The sequence below is a fragment of the Thalia democratica genome, chromosome 8 (genome assembly GCF_965202585.1).
Source record: "Thalia democratica chromosome 8, ktThaDemo2.hap1.1, whole genome shotgun sequence".
Classification (NCBI taxonomy): Eukaryota; Metazoa; Chordata; class Thaliacea; order Salpida; family Salpidae; genus Thalia; species Thalia democratica.
The window spans coordinates 13901110-13919025 of NC_139172.1; the positions used below are offsets into that span (position 1 = coordinate 13901110).

The 17916-nt window shown below is 26.4% G+C and overlaps 1 protein-coding gene across 1 annotated transcript in view; it reads right to left on the reverse strand.

Moving 5' to 3' along the window:
• Positions 1-7091: 7091 nt before the first annotated feature.
• LOC145841974 (Golgi apparatus protein 1-like) overlaps positions 7092-17916 on the reverse strand; it is a 35437-nt gene continuing 24612 nt past the window's right edge. The window contains exons 19-27 of the mRNA XM_082949294.1: positions 17181-17295; positions 15620-15778; positions 15393-15544; positions 10928-11132; positions 10694-10807; positions 9623-9715; positions 9271-9391; positions 8216-8319; positions 7092-7798 (exon numbers count right to left, since the gene is read on the reverse strand). Coding sequence (XP_082805420.1) covers positions 7631-7798; positions 8216-8319; positions 9271-9391; positions 9623-9715; positions 10694-10807; positions 10928-11132; positions 15393-15544; positions 15620-15778; positions 17181-17295 — 1231 coding nt within the window. The 3' untranslated portion in view covers positions 7092-7630. The remainder of the gene's footprint in view (positions 7799-8215; positions 8320-9270; positions 9392-9622; positions 9716-10693; positions 10808-10927; positions 11133-15392; positions 15545-15619; positions 15779-17180; positions 17296-17916) is intronic.

Consider the following 17916-nt stretch of genomic DNA (forward strand, 5'->3'; position numbering starts at 1 on the left):
TTGTTTAAGACTTTAAACAGAAAAAATCAATTTGCAGCCTTACAGCTAAACAAAGCACTATCTAGATCAGGGTTTCCCAAACTCATTTTCTAAATCGCCCCCTTTTTAGAAACTTGAAAAATAATCGCCCCCCCCCCACGATTTTACAAAATAGTTTTTCTTTTGAGTACAAACTTTTGAGCCGAAAAAGTTGTATTCGAAATGTAATTTAGTCTGGTACTTCTTAAGCACGCACTTTTGGGCTGTGTTTAAAGTAGTTTACAGGGCTTGAGAAAATAAGTTACATTTGTTTTCATATAAGCCCAAAAAAGTGTATTAAAATACTTAATTATTACAAAGCCTTGTATAATCTGTGATCAATCCTGTTTAGATATGAATTATTTTGAAACTAATGAAACTTTTAGGGTAGTGGTGGACAACTTTTGTAGTCAGCAATTCATATAAACAAAAAAATATTTTCTAGTTTCAACTAGTTAAAAAATGTATTATCGGGCTGCATAATTTAATAACACAACATATATGAAAATAAAAAAAACTCAAGCAAAATTGTAATAAAATGTTTTAGTATTATTGTGATCTAGGAAATACTATTGTGAACTGAAAACCAATTTGAAAGTGTATTTCAAAATACCAAGTTTCAAAAGACTAAATTTTATCTATTTGGCACAAGTAGTTTTCAAGTTACTTAGCGGGTCGAAATTTGACTGGATCATAACCGTACGTTACCAATCTGAAATCTTAACTTAAACCTGACAATATAATAATCTCTCATATAACGAACTTCGGACATCTAGAACTTATTATTTAAGCCGCACAAAATACTTAAATAATTTTATAGATAGGCATATTCTAAAATTAGTATACCAGAGATTAATAATCTATAAAACAAAGAACAGTTTATTTTACACATAATAAAATACATATTAAACATAATTTTTGATCTAGTTTGAGGAAGTTTGACCGACCTGTTAATTATCTCACATGAAAAGTGGATTCATCAACAGCTTCAGTTAATGCAGTAAAATTATTAATTTCAATGCTAAGATATTTTATAAGCAAGTTAGTTGTAAAGTTAAAAACTTAATTTTAAACTTTTTAAACTATATGTTTTGTAGTAGAATACCAATAAACAGTATTTGACTTGGAATAACCTTTAGGAAACTAAACCTTAATATTAACATTTTCTTTTTCTTAATTTAAATTTTTTTTAAATCAAAAGTTTTACAGTTAATTCTGTGAACAGAAAGTAATCGATAAAAAATTCTTTTAATTAGGTTAAAATTTTGTTTTGTAACTGTAGCAGTCTTTTTGATGGCTTATGTAATACTGTTTAAATTTATTTTTTCTCCAGTTATTAGCCTATAATAATTTACCAGAAGAAAATAGTGAAAAACTAAAAGCTAGTGTTAAGCTATTAAAATAAACAACACATTCTAATTGCTGATATATTAAAAATTAAGATTAAACAAAAAACAGTTGTATTAATAGTCTGAAATTCCTTAACATATAGATTTTTTAACAATAATAAATCAGATTAGAAAATAAAATTGAGTTTAAGAATCTTTTAAATGAAAAATTTGAAGTCATTTCAAATAGAGACCTCAAATCTATACTCTTTTAAAACCAAAAAAAAAAAATTGAAATAAAAACTTTAATGGTTATCAAGATTTTTTATTTAAACAGATTAAATAAGTAATAACAAAAGTATCTCAAATAAATTTTTTTCAAACAATACTTTAATCACTATGCTATAAAAACTTTTAGTGTAATGTAAAACGACAAATATAAGCTACAAAATTAACCAGGTCAAAATAAAACTATTAAAAGATTTAAAACATAAACCATTCAATAAATACAGTAGACTTCCCCTTGAGTTCGCACTTTGAACAAAATCAAAAAGTGCAAACTCAAAAATTATTATCATTTTTTTTAAAAATGATAAATTTAAACATGTTATGTGCAATAACGTTATGCATAATCATGAAATCAACTAAAACATAAAACAAACATTCATTAAAAAAATAAATCTATATAAGCTACCAAATACATATTATGAATTTTTTGTTTTATTATACTTAGTTAGTAATAGACTTAATTTGAGTTAAATTTTAGAAAATGAAAATTAGCACTTTTTTTCGAGTAAAAAGTGCGAACTCAAGAGGAAGTCTACCGTAATTAATATTTATTAGGCATTATGCAAACCTGTTGTAGAATAAATAACTTAATAAAAATTTTATTATAAAAAGACTACTTAAAAACAATACAAACCAGGTTAAATAAGAAGTATTTTAAAAGATCAAATAGAATTAAAAAACTTTCATAAAATAATATCTGCTACTGAAGTCTAATAAAATGTGAAGGATGAGGTTCATGACTGCTTGCAAGTTTTTCTAATCTGATTCTTAATCAGTAAAATAAAGCCTCCTTTACAAATATCTAAATTAGATCTTTTGCTCAAGATGTTGATAACTGAACTGAAAGCTTTCTTAACAACATAGCTAGAAGGAAAAACTATAAACAACAATGTAAATTCCTCTCAAATGATTGGATACTTTGCCCTTAGTTTTTGTTGAGTCCAAAAGCTTTCATATCGTTGTTTGGAAAAATTTACTTTAAGTTCAAGGTCAGTTTGTAAGTCTGTTTCCTGTAAGTAGTTTACGTCAAAAAGATCTGCGTCGAAGGGATCCATATTTTTATCTATATGATAGCTTTTTTGCGTCAGATCGAAATTTTACTACTTAATATGTTGAAATTGTTAAAAATTCCAGACTTTTTAAGTTTTTTTTTGCCTAAATTGATAAATTCCAGGTTTTTCGAGGTTTTAGGTAAATTGGCAACCCTGTATAGTTTTATTACTTAGGCTAACTTAGTGACTTTTCAAAAAACAATTGGAAATATCATGAGGTGATTTAACTATCACCTCATGATATTTCTAATAAAAATAAAAGTATACAGGGTTGCCAGTTAACCTAGAAATCTAATAATATATAACATATAAAACTCATTTATGATCCTAAATAACATGTATGTCAGGTTAGAAAATGGTGAGAGGGAATCCGATCGTCTATGATCTATGTAATTAAATAAGAAAATATATGAATGCAAATATGTAATTTACTTGAAAGTAGGAGTCATAAGTACTAGATTTTTTTCTCTGTATTTTACATAAAGAAAATAAACTTTTTTAGTTTAAGTTTTATCTCAGGGTCAAATAATTAATAGCAAGCTAAAATTAGTAAAATAGCTGTAAAAGATGTGAAAATTTTATGCCAGCCTAAAATTTTAAAATCGCCCCCTTTTCGCCCCCTTACTAGTTATCGCCCACCCTTTCGCCCCCCGATTTACTAAAATCGCCCCCAGGGGGGCGATATCGCCCACTTTGGGAAACCCTGATCTAGATTCTTGATGAAAACTCAAAACTGGTACGTTACTTCCGTATATTTTTTAAGTAAGGTGACATGAAATCTTGAAGTTTTGAACCTCTTCTGAGAAAATTGCTAAACAATCAAAAAAAAAAAAAAACGCTGCATACTTTGGTCGATAAGTTCAGAGAAAGATTTATACTCCTAACCATTGGCGACGCGTGGTATTTTTTAGGGGGTGCGGAAAATTTGCAAGTATTTAAAAAATCCAATATTTTGATACTTTTTAGAAATAATTTATTAAGATAAAAATACTACGATTACAACAAATCGTTTATTAACAAATGTCCAGAAAATAATAGTTTTAACACTTTTAAATTAAATAACTATTTACGTTTCAAAACTAATTAAAATAAATTGAAATCAAATTTTCACACAGTAAAAATAACATCATAAAAATTAAATGGTTATCACAAACATATGACTGTCTTATAGTGATACTTCATATAAGTATGACTGACCCGCGATAGAAGTGTCCGGCCCGCAATGTTCAATAATACAAAACTTTTATAAAAATTTGTACCATATTTTTACAAAACAAAACTGTAAGATTTCGACATGAAAACATGTTTGAAAATGGCTTTTAAAATTAATATCTACTGATAAAGAAAAACATTTTGTAATAACGTTTTGTGCTGTTCTAACTTAGTTAAAATTTATTTTTGTCAATTACCCAAATCAAATAGTTTGTTTAAATCTGATATTTTACATACCAACCTTTGTCAATTACCGTGGCAATTCTATTCGTAGACATTACATAAAAATCTGACATGTCTCAATCTACATCTTAAGTTCTCACGTTTGAGAAATTTTGTGAGTTACAGGACTCAGAAAAGTGATCAACCGTATCTATAAATTAAATTCTGACCAAATCCAAAACTTTTATTAAAGTTAGAATACCTTTTCAAGTTAGAATCCGGCCGGATCTGGATTTAAAAAGGCGAATACCGGATCTTGTAAATCACTAATTCGAAATGCTCCAGCCTGCCAAAGACAAAATTTTTCCGGATTCGTCCCGACTAAAAACGTTGCCCACCAGTATAAAACCTTCTTTCGCAAACCTCTCCTTTATTTTTGGCTAAAGTTTTACAAACACTTGGTAGTTCTTCTAAATTTTCATTGGTGTTAACAAACTTCGTCAGTGATATTGCATGCGGGATCACGCTTAAGAGCAATGCATTGTTTTTATTACACTCCTTTGTTACAAAAAAAAAAGGTTCGAGTAGTAGAATAATGTGATTAACCAGTTGTCATTCTTTAGCTATAATTATAGAATTTTGATCATTTTATAGTTAGCCACATAGTACTGTATACCTGATTTTAGCTTTTTCAGTCTCTCTTACATAAGATATGTTGAGTTCCACCTTGTATCCACATCTTGAACAAGAAGCAAAGCTTTTTTTTGTTAGTACTTTTTAATGTTTTTTGCATTGTCTCGCAAAAAAAAAAAACGTGAACATGATCCAAGGTAATATTCAAATTACTAAGCATATCATGAATGTAATTACAAATGTTTTGGCCAATGTGATCATCCCCCATTTCTCAGCAATAACAAACACGATGTGTAAACTCAAAATTTTTAATCAACTAATGAGCGATTAAAGATGTATATGATTTAAAGGTAAATAACAATTAAAAGTCTCCACTTATTGCTAAAGAGAATGATATATCTTCAGTTATTTTAAGATTTAGTTTTCATATCAATTTTACACTCCAAAAATTAGAACATCAAATATAAATATATATAAAAAATAATTAAGTTTTTGCTGTTAACATTTTCTTTAGAACATTGTTTTGAAAATGAAATATTAAAATGTTTGAAGTTATAACTTATATGCCATAAACAAAAATTATCAATTAAGTATGTAAAAAATATTAATATAAAAGTATACTGCTAAAAGTATGCAAGCATCTGCTCTAATGTTACATATTTAAGTTGTATTTTTTTCTTTATATAAATAATTGACCTTTATATGAAAAAAAAAACAACCTCATTATAACTGATATATTTAAACTAACAGGCTCTCCAAAAAAGATACAATAACATGATACAACTAAATAAATAATTAATAATATATAAATGGAGACTGAAAACCATAATAACTAAACAAAAGATACTTTAAATAATTACATGGTCTTCGTAAGCTAGACCTCTCTACTAAAAATTCTATTAATTTATCCACAAAATAAATGTTATAAGTTTTCAAAATAACTGTAAAAAAGATGTTTAAAAAATCTTGGTAAGGCCTGAGCTATGTAGATAAGATTTCAATGAACTGAGATGATCTGAGGAAAACCTTACTAAAATGAAATAAACTAAATCACCGACCAGTATATTTGTTTTTATATATTCTCGTAAGAGAAAAGCCAAAATGTTATTTGAACCGAAATAGGTTCACAAGCAAACACAAAAAACTAAATATATGATGAATAAGTGAGAGTGGTTATCTAAAAATCTGAGATTAAACGCCTTTACTATGTACATAATTTTATTTGAGAGTCTAACAAAAAAAAAATATTATAGTTTTTCAACTGTGTGCAAAACTCTAAATCAAAGTTTAGCAGACTTTAAAAGGGCGAACTGTTTTATCAACTCAAGCGTAAATCATTAATTAGCTTTACATTTCATTTGACAAAAGATTGAGTAAAATTCAAAAAGTTTAAAGTGGTCTACCGAATCCGAAATTTCGGATTCGGCCGACTATTATTTTGAAATTAGGATTCGGCCGAATCCGAATCTTAGATTAGGTAGATCACTACTATAAAATAAATTAGGATTTCGAGGAAAAAGTCCAGGTAGACGAAAAATGCTTGGTTATAGAAATAAATATATTTTAAATTTGCTTAGATAACGTTTGTGCACTTTAGAAACTTTTAACTTTGTTAGTTTTACTTAAAATCGCTTATTATTTTTATTAATTTTCTAATTATAACTTTTTAAATTTTTTCTAGTCATTTCCTAAGAAAGAAATTTTTAATACACCTGGCTAATAGTTTTTTATCATTTCTAGTAACTTTGCATAGCTTAAAAAGCTATAAAAGTTTTTTTTAGAAGTTTTTAAACAGCTTAGCAGTTTTTATCTATTTATAATAAACTTAAAAATTTCTGAATGCAATCCGCTAAAAAGAATTCAAGTAAAGGTTAATTTACTAAGTATAAATTATCTTAGTCTAATATTTACTAACAAATACCAGTACATCATTAACAGTTTTCTGTTTTAATTAGTTTGAATTGTTACTCATAAACTTATACCACGTAGTTTTCTTGCCGGATTTATATTTTTTTAAATTGACTATTGTTAACTAGAAGCAATAAAGATTAAATTATCATAATGTATATCTGTACCACTTTAATTTAAAGTTCATAAGTAAAAATTTTAGTAACCAAAAAATCTTAATAGTACACTTTTTTTATGATTTATTCTGTTTTTAGCAGATAAACTTGCATATAAATTTGTTTATTTTATTTTGTAGAAATGAATAGAAACTAAATATATGAGTTGGAAAAAGTTGTTAATTTTAAATAAGAAAATTGACAGAAATATTTAAATAAAAACGTTAAACTTAAAAAAAATTACTACAAAAATTTTAATGTAGTTTATAAAATCTTTAGAGGAAAAACAAACATAAAAATATATTGTACAAAACTTCATTTACATATTTAAAACAATTAAAACAAATGATTTAATGTTGTGTATCTCTACGAAAATGATTTAGTAGTACGGTTTTACAACAATAATAAATTTAGCTAAATTTAAACATACTGACTAAATAATTTAAAAAATGTCCTATATTAAGTGAAAAAAAAAGAAAATAAAGCTCATTTCAAATAAGTAAATGACAATAAAAAGTAAAATACTGCTGTGGTGACATTTAAAGTTTGATTTATTTTTAACAATAATTTATATTAGTTTTACTAATGGAACTTTTACATTTTGAACCTTATCTTCTACGTTGTAAAGCTTAGTACCAAATTTTCTAATTTTAAGAAAAAAATCTTAAGTAATTATAAACAGGACACAAATATTAAAAAATTGATAGCAAATTTTAGTTTTTAGTTACATGATATTAAAAAAGTTATGCAATAAAAGCTCATCAATGTAACTAAATCAAAATTAATAGCTTTAAGTGACAAAAAATAAATAAATTTGTTAGTACACCTAGAAAAATACATTGTAATGTTTTGCCTAAAAACTAAGAGTATATATCTACCTGATTTTTAACTGTTGATAAGCAATAGCCCTTTTAGTGACTCTACCTAACATACATCCAAATAATAAAATTGAAAGAAAAATTCCAGTTAGAACAACTATTATTTGAGTCGAATTTTTACTATTTTTTACATTTTCAAGTATATCTTTTAGTCCATCAAAATTCTGTAGGTTAAATTAGAATTAATTTACTGTAACATAAAGGTAAAACTTAAAAAATTAAAATAAATAAAAAAAAAGTTAATCATTTTAACCATATTTCAAGAAAAATTAATTTAATTATTCAAGTACTTGTAAAAACCATCGTAATTGTATCAATAATAAAAAAAGAAAGTTTTGACAAGAGCTTAGTACTAAAAAACTGTTGTATATTAAATTACTGTTAATAATATAGTTTTAATTTAAGATTTAAAGCTATAATTTGTTTTACTTTTAATTGAAAGTGTCATTTCAAGGTATTTATTAACAAATAAAAACAAAAGTTGGTGTGCACTCTTGGCTTAAAAATAGTATAACTATTGCATAAATTTTGAATTAGTTTTACTTAAATTTTAATACGATTTAGTTAAACAAAAATCGAACCGATGCAGCTTTCCACATATTTTGTCTCCTCAACAACTCATCTTTACATTGTGGCATAAGTAAGTCTGGAAATTTGTAATCCGCATCCAACAAGCACTTAATTTCTGTCAGTATATTTTTGATAAGGAACTAACAGTCAAACTTTAAAACATGCATTACAAACTATTCTAAAATATTAAAAGGAGAGAGTGAATGAAAATACTTAATTATTAGATCAAAGACGATTTAAAAACATTTATTAACGACTATTTTTTAAAAACTTTTAAAGTAATCAGTTTATTTTATTAATTGACAACAGCTTAATGCTTCAAATAGTATATTTAAAAGTTAAATTTCAAAAAAAAAAAAAACTAAACAACATTTACAATTAACTATTGATTTGCTAGTAAAAGTAAAGTACATAAGTGATCACATGGGAATTTAGACGTTTTACTTCAATAAAGTAATTATTTTGTTTGCTAATAATAAATTATATTATTGTTTATATTAATTATTGTCATTAAGAAAATTATTATTTATATTAATAATTTTATAAAATTAGAGCAGAAAATTGAGATCTTTTAAACGAATGAAGATGTTTTTCAATTTTAGTATATTAATAAACTTAGGTTACCGTATAAATTATGTGAAAATAGCAAAAAAATCTGATTATCCAGTATAGCTGAGCAGCTTTAAACATATAATTTGAAATTTTAATTAGAATAAAATATACTAAACTTCAATTCGAATCGTGTGTAAAGATTTTCAGGTAGTACCTGAATTTAAACTTTTCAAATTGATAAATACAGTTCTTTTAAAAGTTTAAAATTTTATATTTGATTTAATTATCGGTATTGAATTTCAAACTATTTTGTTAAACCAAGAAAATCTATTATGTTGCGTAAATAAGGCTAGATGAACAGATTCAGGTAAAAAGATCTCACTAAGAAACAATTTAAAATCTAAAAACGACATACTCCAAGAAAATATGATACTAAAATTCTTGCACTAGAAGATTGGTGAAATACAACTGCTTTATTAAGAATACACAATAGAAGTCTAATTTTGTAACTAACTTTTTCCTCCTCCTTGTGGAACACCACGGCAATAAATTTCAACATCAGCGGCACATTTCGCCAATAAAACAGGATCCGCATTGATGTCCGACTTACTTTCCATTATCAACTCGGCAACCTCCTGCATAGTTTGTTATATTGGAGACATTTAAAATCATTTTTAACTACAAGGTTAGCAAACAGCGATTAAATTTTTTTACTTATTCTAGTACTGTGGAAAATTGTATGAACTAAACAACTTTTACTTAAACTACTGACCAACTTCACTGAAAACTATATCGTAAATTTATAAACAGCAGAGTTCAAAAACTCAAAATTTAAAAGTTATTAATTGTAGCACATAAAAAAAAACCTTCATACAGTTTTTGTAGAACTTCAGCTTATCATCATAAAACAGCTTTTTTAAACATTCAACTTCATCTTGATCATTACAGTACATTTTGATCTGCGGAGCAAAATTTTTAATAGTAAAACTAAGTATTTTTAAGTTAAGTTATAGAAATAAATTAAATAAGAAATTCTAATTATTCTTTTTAAAAGTTCAAAAGAATATTTTAGAAAAAGAGATAAAACTAAGTTAATTTGATTTGCTAAAATTTTTTAAGACATAACAATAGTTAATTCAAGCAGAAGAACTATTATTGTATTAAATTTTGTAAATTACCTCTAAATTTATAATATATGATTTAGTTAAACTTAGTATAGTAAAAGCTTATATAACTAATCTTTAACAACATTTATCAAAACTAAAAGTATAAATAAAGGTTGTTAAAATTTTAATTTTAGTTATAGAAGATCTTATATATATCATACAACTGTAAAAATTCTTTTGAAAAATGTCTAAATACTTTTAATTTCTTCACTATCCGTTTATTAATAACACTAAGCTAAAAAAAACATTATGTCAGCTTACATAAAAGAAGTTTTGGCTTATAAATAAAAAAAATAAATAAATAACTGGCTACTTTATGTATGCCAGCCAGTTTTGTTACAGTACTGTAGCTTTATAACAGCTTAAAGTAATAAAACTATTCTGAAGCTATGTGATATATCAATTGTAACATAAAAACTATCATATAAACTAAATCAAAGTATACAATAAAAGTTTACAGCTAATTATCACTTTCTATAATATTATTAATCCTAATTTAAATGCTATGAAGTTATCACTTTATTTTCTATTTGTTATCAACACATCTAAACCGACCTGACACAGAATTTAATTTAAAATAGCAAAAACTAGCAACAATATATATATATTAATAATTTTATGTACTTCAGTGTTAAAGTTGTTAAAATTAGGTGATTTAGTAAAAACGTATTTACTAAAACTCAAAATCATAACAAAAAATTTTTAAAGAAAAAGTAGTGAACATGTTTGTCTAAAATGTGTAATTTTGTTGCTTAATAGTAGAAAAATTACAGGTGTTATGCAATAAAGCATAAGCTGGGGATCCATTTCATAGTTCTTTTCTTGTTCTTTAATTACGAATAAAACGTGCTTCTTACATTTATCTGACATGAGGTTTTTCTCCACCTTTAAAAGTAAAAATTTATATAATTGTTTTGAAACTAGTAGACTACTTAAATAGAAATTACATTAATAAATGAAATATAAACAATTATTTTAAACTTAAAAACACAATTACAAAACAACTTTGTTTTGCCTGGCAAACAGTTTTTTCAAGCAAGAATAGACAACGCCATGCGGGTCATTGCCATCTTCATGACTGTTTCTCAGCAGGATCAGTTCATCTGAACATTGCTTGTAAACTTCATCGTGACATGACTCCATCAACTGCCCATTTAAACTGACGTCATCAAACATTTCTACTTCTCGTTCAATGACAACTTTTCTGCAACTACACGAAAATAAACTCAATTTTGTTTTTAATTTTTTGATTTTAACAAATTTCAAAATTTATAATCATTTATTATTAGTGTATTCTAGATTTGTTTAGCTGAGTTTTTCTGAAATCTTAGTTTAATATGATATAACAAATCACATACTGTATATTTTAAGTACTTTTAAAATTTCCGTTTAAATTCAATTCTAATTTATGAAAATTCTGTTACTTATTATTAACTAACTTAATTGGACAATTAAAAAAAAAAGTTCTTAAATTGATTTATTTGTAACATTTTAAGAAACAAAGAAAGTTGCACGAAGATAAAATTGCACGAAGACACTTTTGCACGAAGGGTCACGAGGGGAAATTTTTTCACGAGCAGACAATTTTGCACGGAGATATTTTTATACGGGTTTATTTTTTTTAATTAACTTAAATTTCTTTTTTTTTTAATTTAATTTTTTTATTTTTTATTTTAATTTTTAATATCAATGTTGCCTCTAATCTTCAGTCAGTTACTTATTTTTTTCCCTTTTTTTATCAATTTATCATTAAGCTTTTTTTTTGTTTTTATTTTTTATACTTTTTTTTTACTCTCGTGCAGAAATGACCCTCTGTGCAAAATTGACCCTTGGTGCAAAATTGTCTTCGTGCAACTTAGTCCACTCCTGCAATTTAGTAACCTCATGCAATTTTGTCTTCGTGAAATTTTTACCCGCTCCCCCTTAAAGCATATTAAGGCTGTTCGCTGATTTATTTAAAGGGATAGTTTTGCAATTGATTAATTTATTATTTATGGGCTCTCTTTTTGTTTTATTGTTGGCAAACTGGTGTCTTAATGATGAGGGAAAATAATTACTAGGTGTAGATTGTAGCTCAATATATCGATTTTTTTTCAACAGTAATTATTTTTACAAGCTGTTCATTACATAAAACTAAATAAAAATATATTCTTCATGAACAATCGCAAATAGCTGAGTAACATGGTTATCATTAACTGCCCAATTTATGGTGGTTATTACTAAACATCGGACGAATCAAATGAAATTGTAAGTAGTCTTCTTAAAACAAAAAGCAATGTGCGTAATTGATCACCCGTTTCATTCAACCATTCAAGTGTTACAAATACAACACCGCTAATTCGATCAAGAGTTGAATAAGGGAATAAGTCAGGAGACTTGGTTGGAGTTTACCAGAAAGTGATAAGCGTTTAAGTTTGGGTCAAATGTACGCACTAATCGAAAAGTATTCAGCTATTCAAATGTTCGCAAGACAAGTTTAGTAATCTTGTGCTTACCATTGATTGTCGACTATTGACAAAATCTGAACTGCGTAGCTGAATTGATTAAACCAGTTGATGTACTCCAAGATCCAATCTTCAATATAGTAGGTCCGATTATTAACAAGTAAAATTCCAAATTTAGAAGATTTAATTGTCGATAAAAAAGATCAAACGTGCAATGTAAAATTTCTGAAGGCCAATAAAAAATATGACAGCAGCTTGTTATAAGAATACATTTAAATTCCCAATATTGGTCCTTAAACTGGTTATGTTGAAGGAGGTAAAAAGCAAATATATTTTCTATCTTATTGTATATGCGTTAAAGACTACATTTATTGTTAATTAAATCACGTCAAAAGTTATTAAAATTTTATGAAATCGGTCCGCATAAGAAAATGAATGGTTATCAACATTATGGACAGAAAGTAACTTTTGGACGTATAGGAGCGCAAAGAGGGCACGTCCTACTTATAAGGACCGGGTCTAGATGTATTATAATCTGGTATTCAATAAGAATCACAATAAAGTGACACACTTAAAAGAGTAACACGGAAAACTAAAGTTTCAGTGCAAAAACTGTAATAAATATATTCCTATAAATACTGCATTTATGTAGCAAGAACAAAGATGAATCAAAGAGCAACTTTTTAAATGCAAAACTTGCATTAGGTTGTTTGCAAAAAAGAAGTTGCTAGAAGACTAAAAGAGAAGGCACACCGAAGAAAGGCATTCAGAATAATTTAGATATTGCAGCGTCTAAACAACTAAAACCGTAGTTTCATCCCAAACTTGAACATATCAGAATTGCTGAAGATGCCATGGGCATAATGGATCAAAAAATTATTTATGACAAGAAATTACAGGTTCGATTAGTTTCTGGTGACAAAAAAAATAACTCATCAAATGAGAATAGATGAAAGGTCTATAAGCCGATGATACAGATAATTGCGTTAATTGCAATAAGACTGCAGATAATACATAGTTAAGTCACTACTAGTCCTCATCAAAGTCATTAAAGCAGGATTCGCAGATAACTTAACATTTATAAAATGATTCTAACAGCAGAATCCCAAGTTTATTCAAAATTTTGAAGGAAAGGGTACAATTACTCTCGGGCGTTCCATGGTAGCTATAGAAATATATCTAGCAATCAAAATCATGTTATTTTAAACGATGTTGGTGACCACTCCATTGGCACCATTATCGGTCAACCAATTAAAAGACTATTTGAATAAGAGCATATTCCTGTAGTGCTGATTCCAAGATTAAATTGTATGCAACTAGCCTAAGGTCCAAATGTACCAGGCATGCCTGAACGTAAAATAAACGGTGAGATATACAGGTGATGAATATTTCCGATTAAACTGGTTTGACTAAGCATGGACTTTATAATAACTTAATTTCTTTATGTGTGAATTTTATTGGTTTTCTAATATTGACTTGCTTTAAACTATTTAAGTTTAGCCTTCAATTACTCTAGTGTAGGGTTTTCCAAAGTGGGCAACATCGCATTAAACAGTATCTGTCAATATCCCATGTTAAGACAATCTTAGCAGAAACGTAGTAAAAATATTCAATGAGAAGGGAATAAAACTAAACACGACAATCTCACAACAAAATTTGGTAACTATTTCTCATTAAATATTCTATAAGTCAAAACTGCATAATCGGCATAGACTATAAGTTTACGTGTCCATGATATCTGGACAACAAATAAGTTGGTAAACCAAGCGGCAACTATTTTCTAGAATAAGATAACTAACTACTACTAAAATAGTACAGGTTTTCACCATGATAAAAACTAAAGTCTTTGTAAAAATTACAAAAAAATTTATAAATACTTAGAAATACTTAGAATAACTAAATTATATAACTAAATAAGGATACAGTTTGTCAATTAATTAGTTTGTCGAAACATTTTCAAAGCTGAAAAATGTTTTAATTGAAAACGGACTCTTAAGGTACAATAGCTTTAATTCATTTTGAAAATGTTTATAGTTCAACGTTGTACATTTATAAACACATACTCGCTCAAATTGCCTAAATTTATAACTGTTTTAATTTCTTCAAACAATATTTTAATGGCAATATTTTGAAATAAAAACGATATAGACTGAGTTAATAGGAAGAGTTAAAGTTAAACTATGTTGTAATAGACAAAAAACTAAAATATTTAGTGGTAATTGTGCATTAATAAAGCTAACATAGTTAAAATAAAACCTTAATTCGTAAAAAAAACTTAATTTTTGAAATAATATTAATTCTACGTTGTTATAAAAAAACCAAAGGTAAAAATTTGGTTAGTCTTAGTTTTAGTAATTAAAGTACAAACTAGCCTTAGCTAACTTGTGTATTCTTAAACTTAACTACTCTAAGTAAAGGAAAATTCTGTAGCTTTTGTTATTTTTAAAGACCAGTCACTTTGTGTTTTTCTGATACACATTTTCCTCTCATTAAAGAAAAAAGGTCTGCATGAGTAACATCAAACTAGCCTAGTTTGACAAGCGAAAAGTAAGTAAAAGCTAAAAACTGAAAAAGTTACTATTAAGTAAGCTTAGTAGTTGAATATTGATATCAATAAATAAACGACTAAATATTTAGAGAAGAAGTATAATTTGAAAAATGTTAAATCAAAAAAATAAACCTTAAAAAAACTATTTAGTCTTAGTTTTAAAAAAATGCAAACAGGCCTAAACCAGTCTGATTTTTTCAAACACCAGAAACATTTGAAATTAGCTTGAGCAAGCCTAAGTGTGTGGCAACACTATTATTATGTATTTTTCAGATTAACTTTAATTGCACACGAATCAATCTTCTATAGCTAAAAGAGAACATATAACAATTATGCATAATGAGAAACACGATTAGTACTTTATAGCATATTAATAACCATTTTATTTAAAATTTGATTAGGATATGTCTTTTACTACATTTGAAATACTGTTACAAGTGTAGTTTGAAATAATTAACAAGTTTTATTGAACGCTTACTTTCCGTGCAAGTTATCTTTGTTAAGTATAAGACATTCCATAGTTTCTACCTTGTTGTTTCTACGTAACTGATCCATGCATTTTTCTTTCAAGTCTTCTTTGCAAGTTCGCATTAACTGAAAGTCTAATTTTGGAACTTTGACTTCGTCCAACTAAAAAAGTTTTAAATGATAACTTTTTAGATCCTAAAGAATAATGTTTATAAAAATAAAAATTAATAAACAAACTTGTATTTTAAAAACATGTTTTCTGCATTTTTGAGTAAGTTTAGTCTTGCGCTTGCGTAAACATTCAAGAACTTCATCTTTTGACTTATCTTTACAGTAATATTGCACATCTTGCTCACAGTTGTGTTTCAGTTCAGGATTCAAATCAATATTTTCCAACTGTTGTTTTTAATTTACATAAGTTTAGTAGTATACTATCCATTTCTTTCCAAACGGTTTCATTCAAATTATACCTCAACCAAAAAAAATAAAATAAACAACATTGAATCACACATAAGTTACTTTATTTTACTAACGGTTTTAGTGTTATTTAAATAATTATTTTTTCAGATTTAATTAACAACTGACAATCTCTAGAGAACCTAGAATGAAGCATTTTTTGTTGTGATAACATGTTGAACAAAATGTTGGTACTTTTTTCCTTTGTATGTAGATAAACTGAAATCTTTTTATTGTGTAATTTATCAAACTAAGGATAAAAAATAATTTCGTTAGTGCATCAGTTAAACAAACGCTAACGAGTTTAAGGTTCTACTTTGTTTTTAAATTAAAAATATTGCTTGTTTCTCAGTAAAAACTCAGATTGAAATTAGTTGATAGAAACTAATTTGGTATTAAACTAATAGGATTGGAAACAATTTAAATTGGAGCTGAACGGATGAGAAATAAGTTAAGTTGGAAAGTTTTTCGACGATCGTTAATGGGAAGGGGTTAAAACTGGAGTGGGAATTGATGAGTAGAATTTCGCGTATTGGAAATGAATAGCTGTAAAATAAAATCAGCAGCTTAAAAATATACCTACCAAAAAAAAGCATTACTCCCTAGGATAGTTTTACTTAAAGCCAAAGTGATAGTGTAGTTTTGAGAATAGTTGGTGTTGTGGTAGGGGTGTTGTGTTAAGATTAAGATTGTAGAAACAATACTGCGGCCTGACTTGATTCTGCAACCGCTTTTTGGTGCGTAGAGATTTTGCTCGTTTTATGAGAAACATTTAAAAGTTTTCTCATTTCTTTTCACATACTGCTTTATTAACACTATCTCAAATATGCGCTTAAGTTAATATTTTTGCAAACATTACAAGCAAAAAGCTAAACAGCTTATAGTTGCGATAAAAGACGCAAAAATAATAACAAAAGTGTTTTAATAATTAAGAAAAGTTGTAATGTAATTATCTTTTTTTACATATTTCAAATCACTCTACATAAAACTCCTACAGACTTAAATAAAAACAAAAACAAATTCTATAAAATGCTAAAAATTAAAATTTATGTGAGATTGTTTTTGAGTTAATATTTATACAGGCTCGTACAAAAAATTACAACTATTTGCAAAACTCAAATGAAGAGGTTGCAAATTTAGTTTATTTATTTTTTCAGCCTATTTAGTAGCTGTAGAGTAGTTATAAATAGTTTTTACTTAATAAGACAGAACAAAGCTACTTAAAAAAAAAGTAATAACAATTCCTTTAAATATTTTCTAATTATAAATTGGAAGAAATATATACAAAGTTTGGTGCTTGTTTTTGAAAAAGTGATTTAAAAAAACTATATAATAAGCTAACAATTTCAAGTTTTTCAAAAGTTAGCTGTTCACGGCAATCAGAAGATATTTGTGACTCTTTTTCGGCAAGAATTGCATCTCTTATATTCTTGCTTAGACATTCTACTACATCTCCTCTAAAAATATTATTATTAATTGGCTTAGAAGTATCACGCAGTAAAAACCATAGGTATTTTTAATATAAAAATAAATAACGCATTCTAAATAAAAAATTGATTATAAGATAACTGTTGCAGATTATTTGTAAAAATAATGATTAGTTAAAATAGTAATAGTATTTTCGTAGAACCCTTTAAAGTTTAAAATGTTTTTACAATAGTATTAAGTTTTAATCTAAATTTACAACATAAAAAATACTTCAATAGTAGTTGGCAAAAAAAGACAACTACAATTAAACTACCCATTAAATGAAAGAAAATTTAAACGTAAAATTAAAAATTAATTTACATCAAAGTATTTATAACTAATACACGTTTTGATTAAACTTAATTAAATTTTCCAAAATGGAAAAGTCAAATACTTTCTTATCTTTTTTCCGAATAGAAAACCAACATTTTGCTTATTATGAGCTTTTGATAAATCATCTTCAGATAAATTATAGCAGTTAGTTCATCAAGTTAAATAAGCAAAAAACACTGTTGAACTTGTTTATATATTTTTAAACGGTAATTAACATTAAATTTGGAATTTATATAAGTGGTATCAAGTGTACGCAAAAATTTGTAAGATTATAAGAG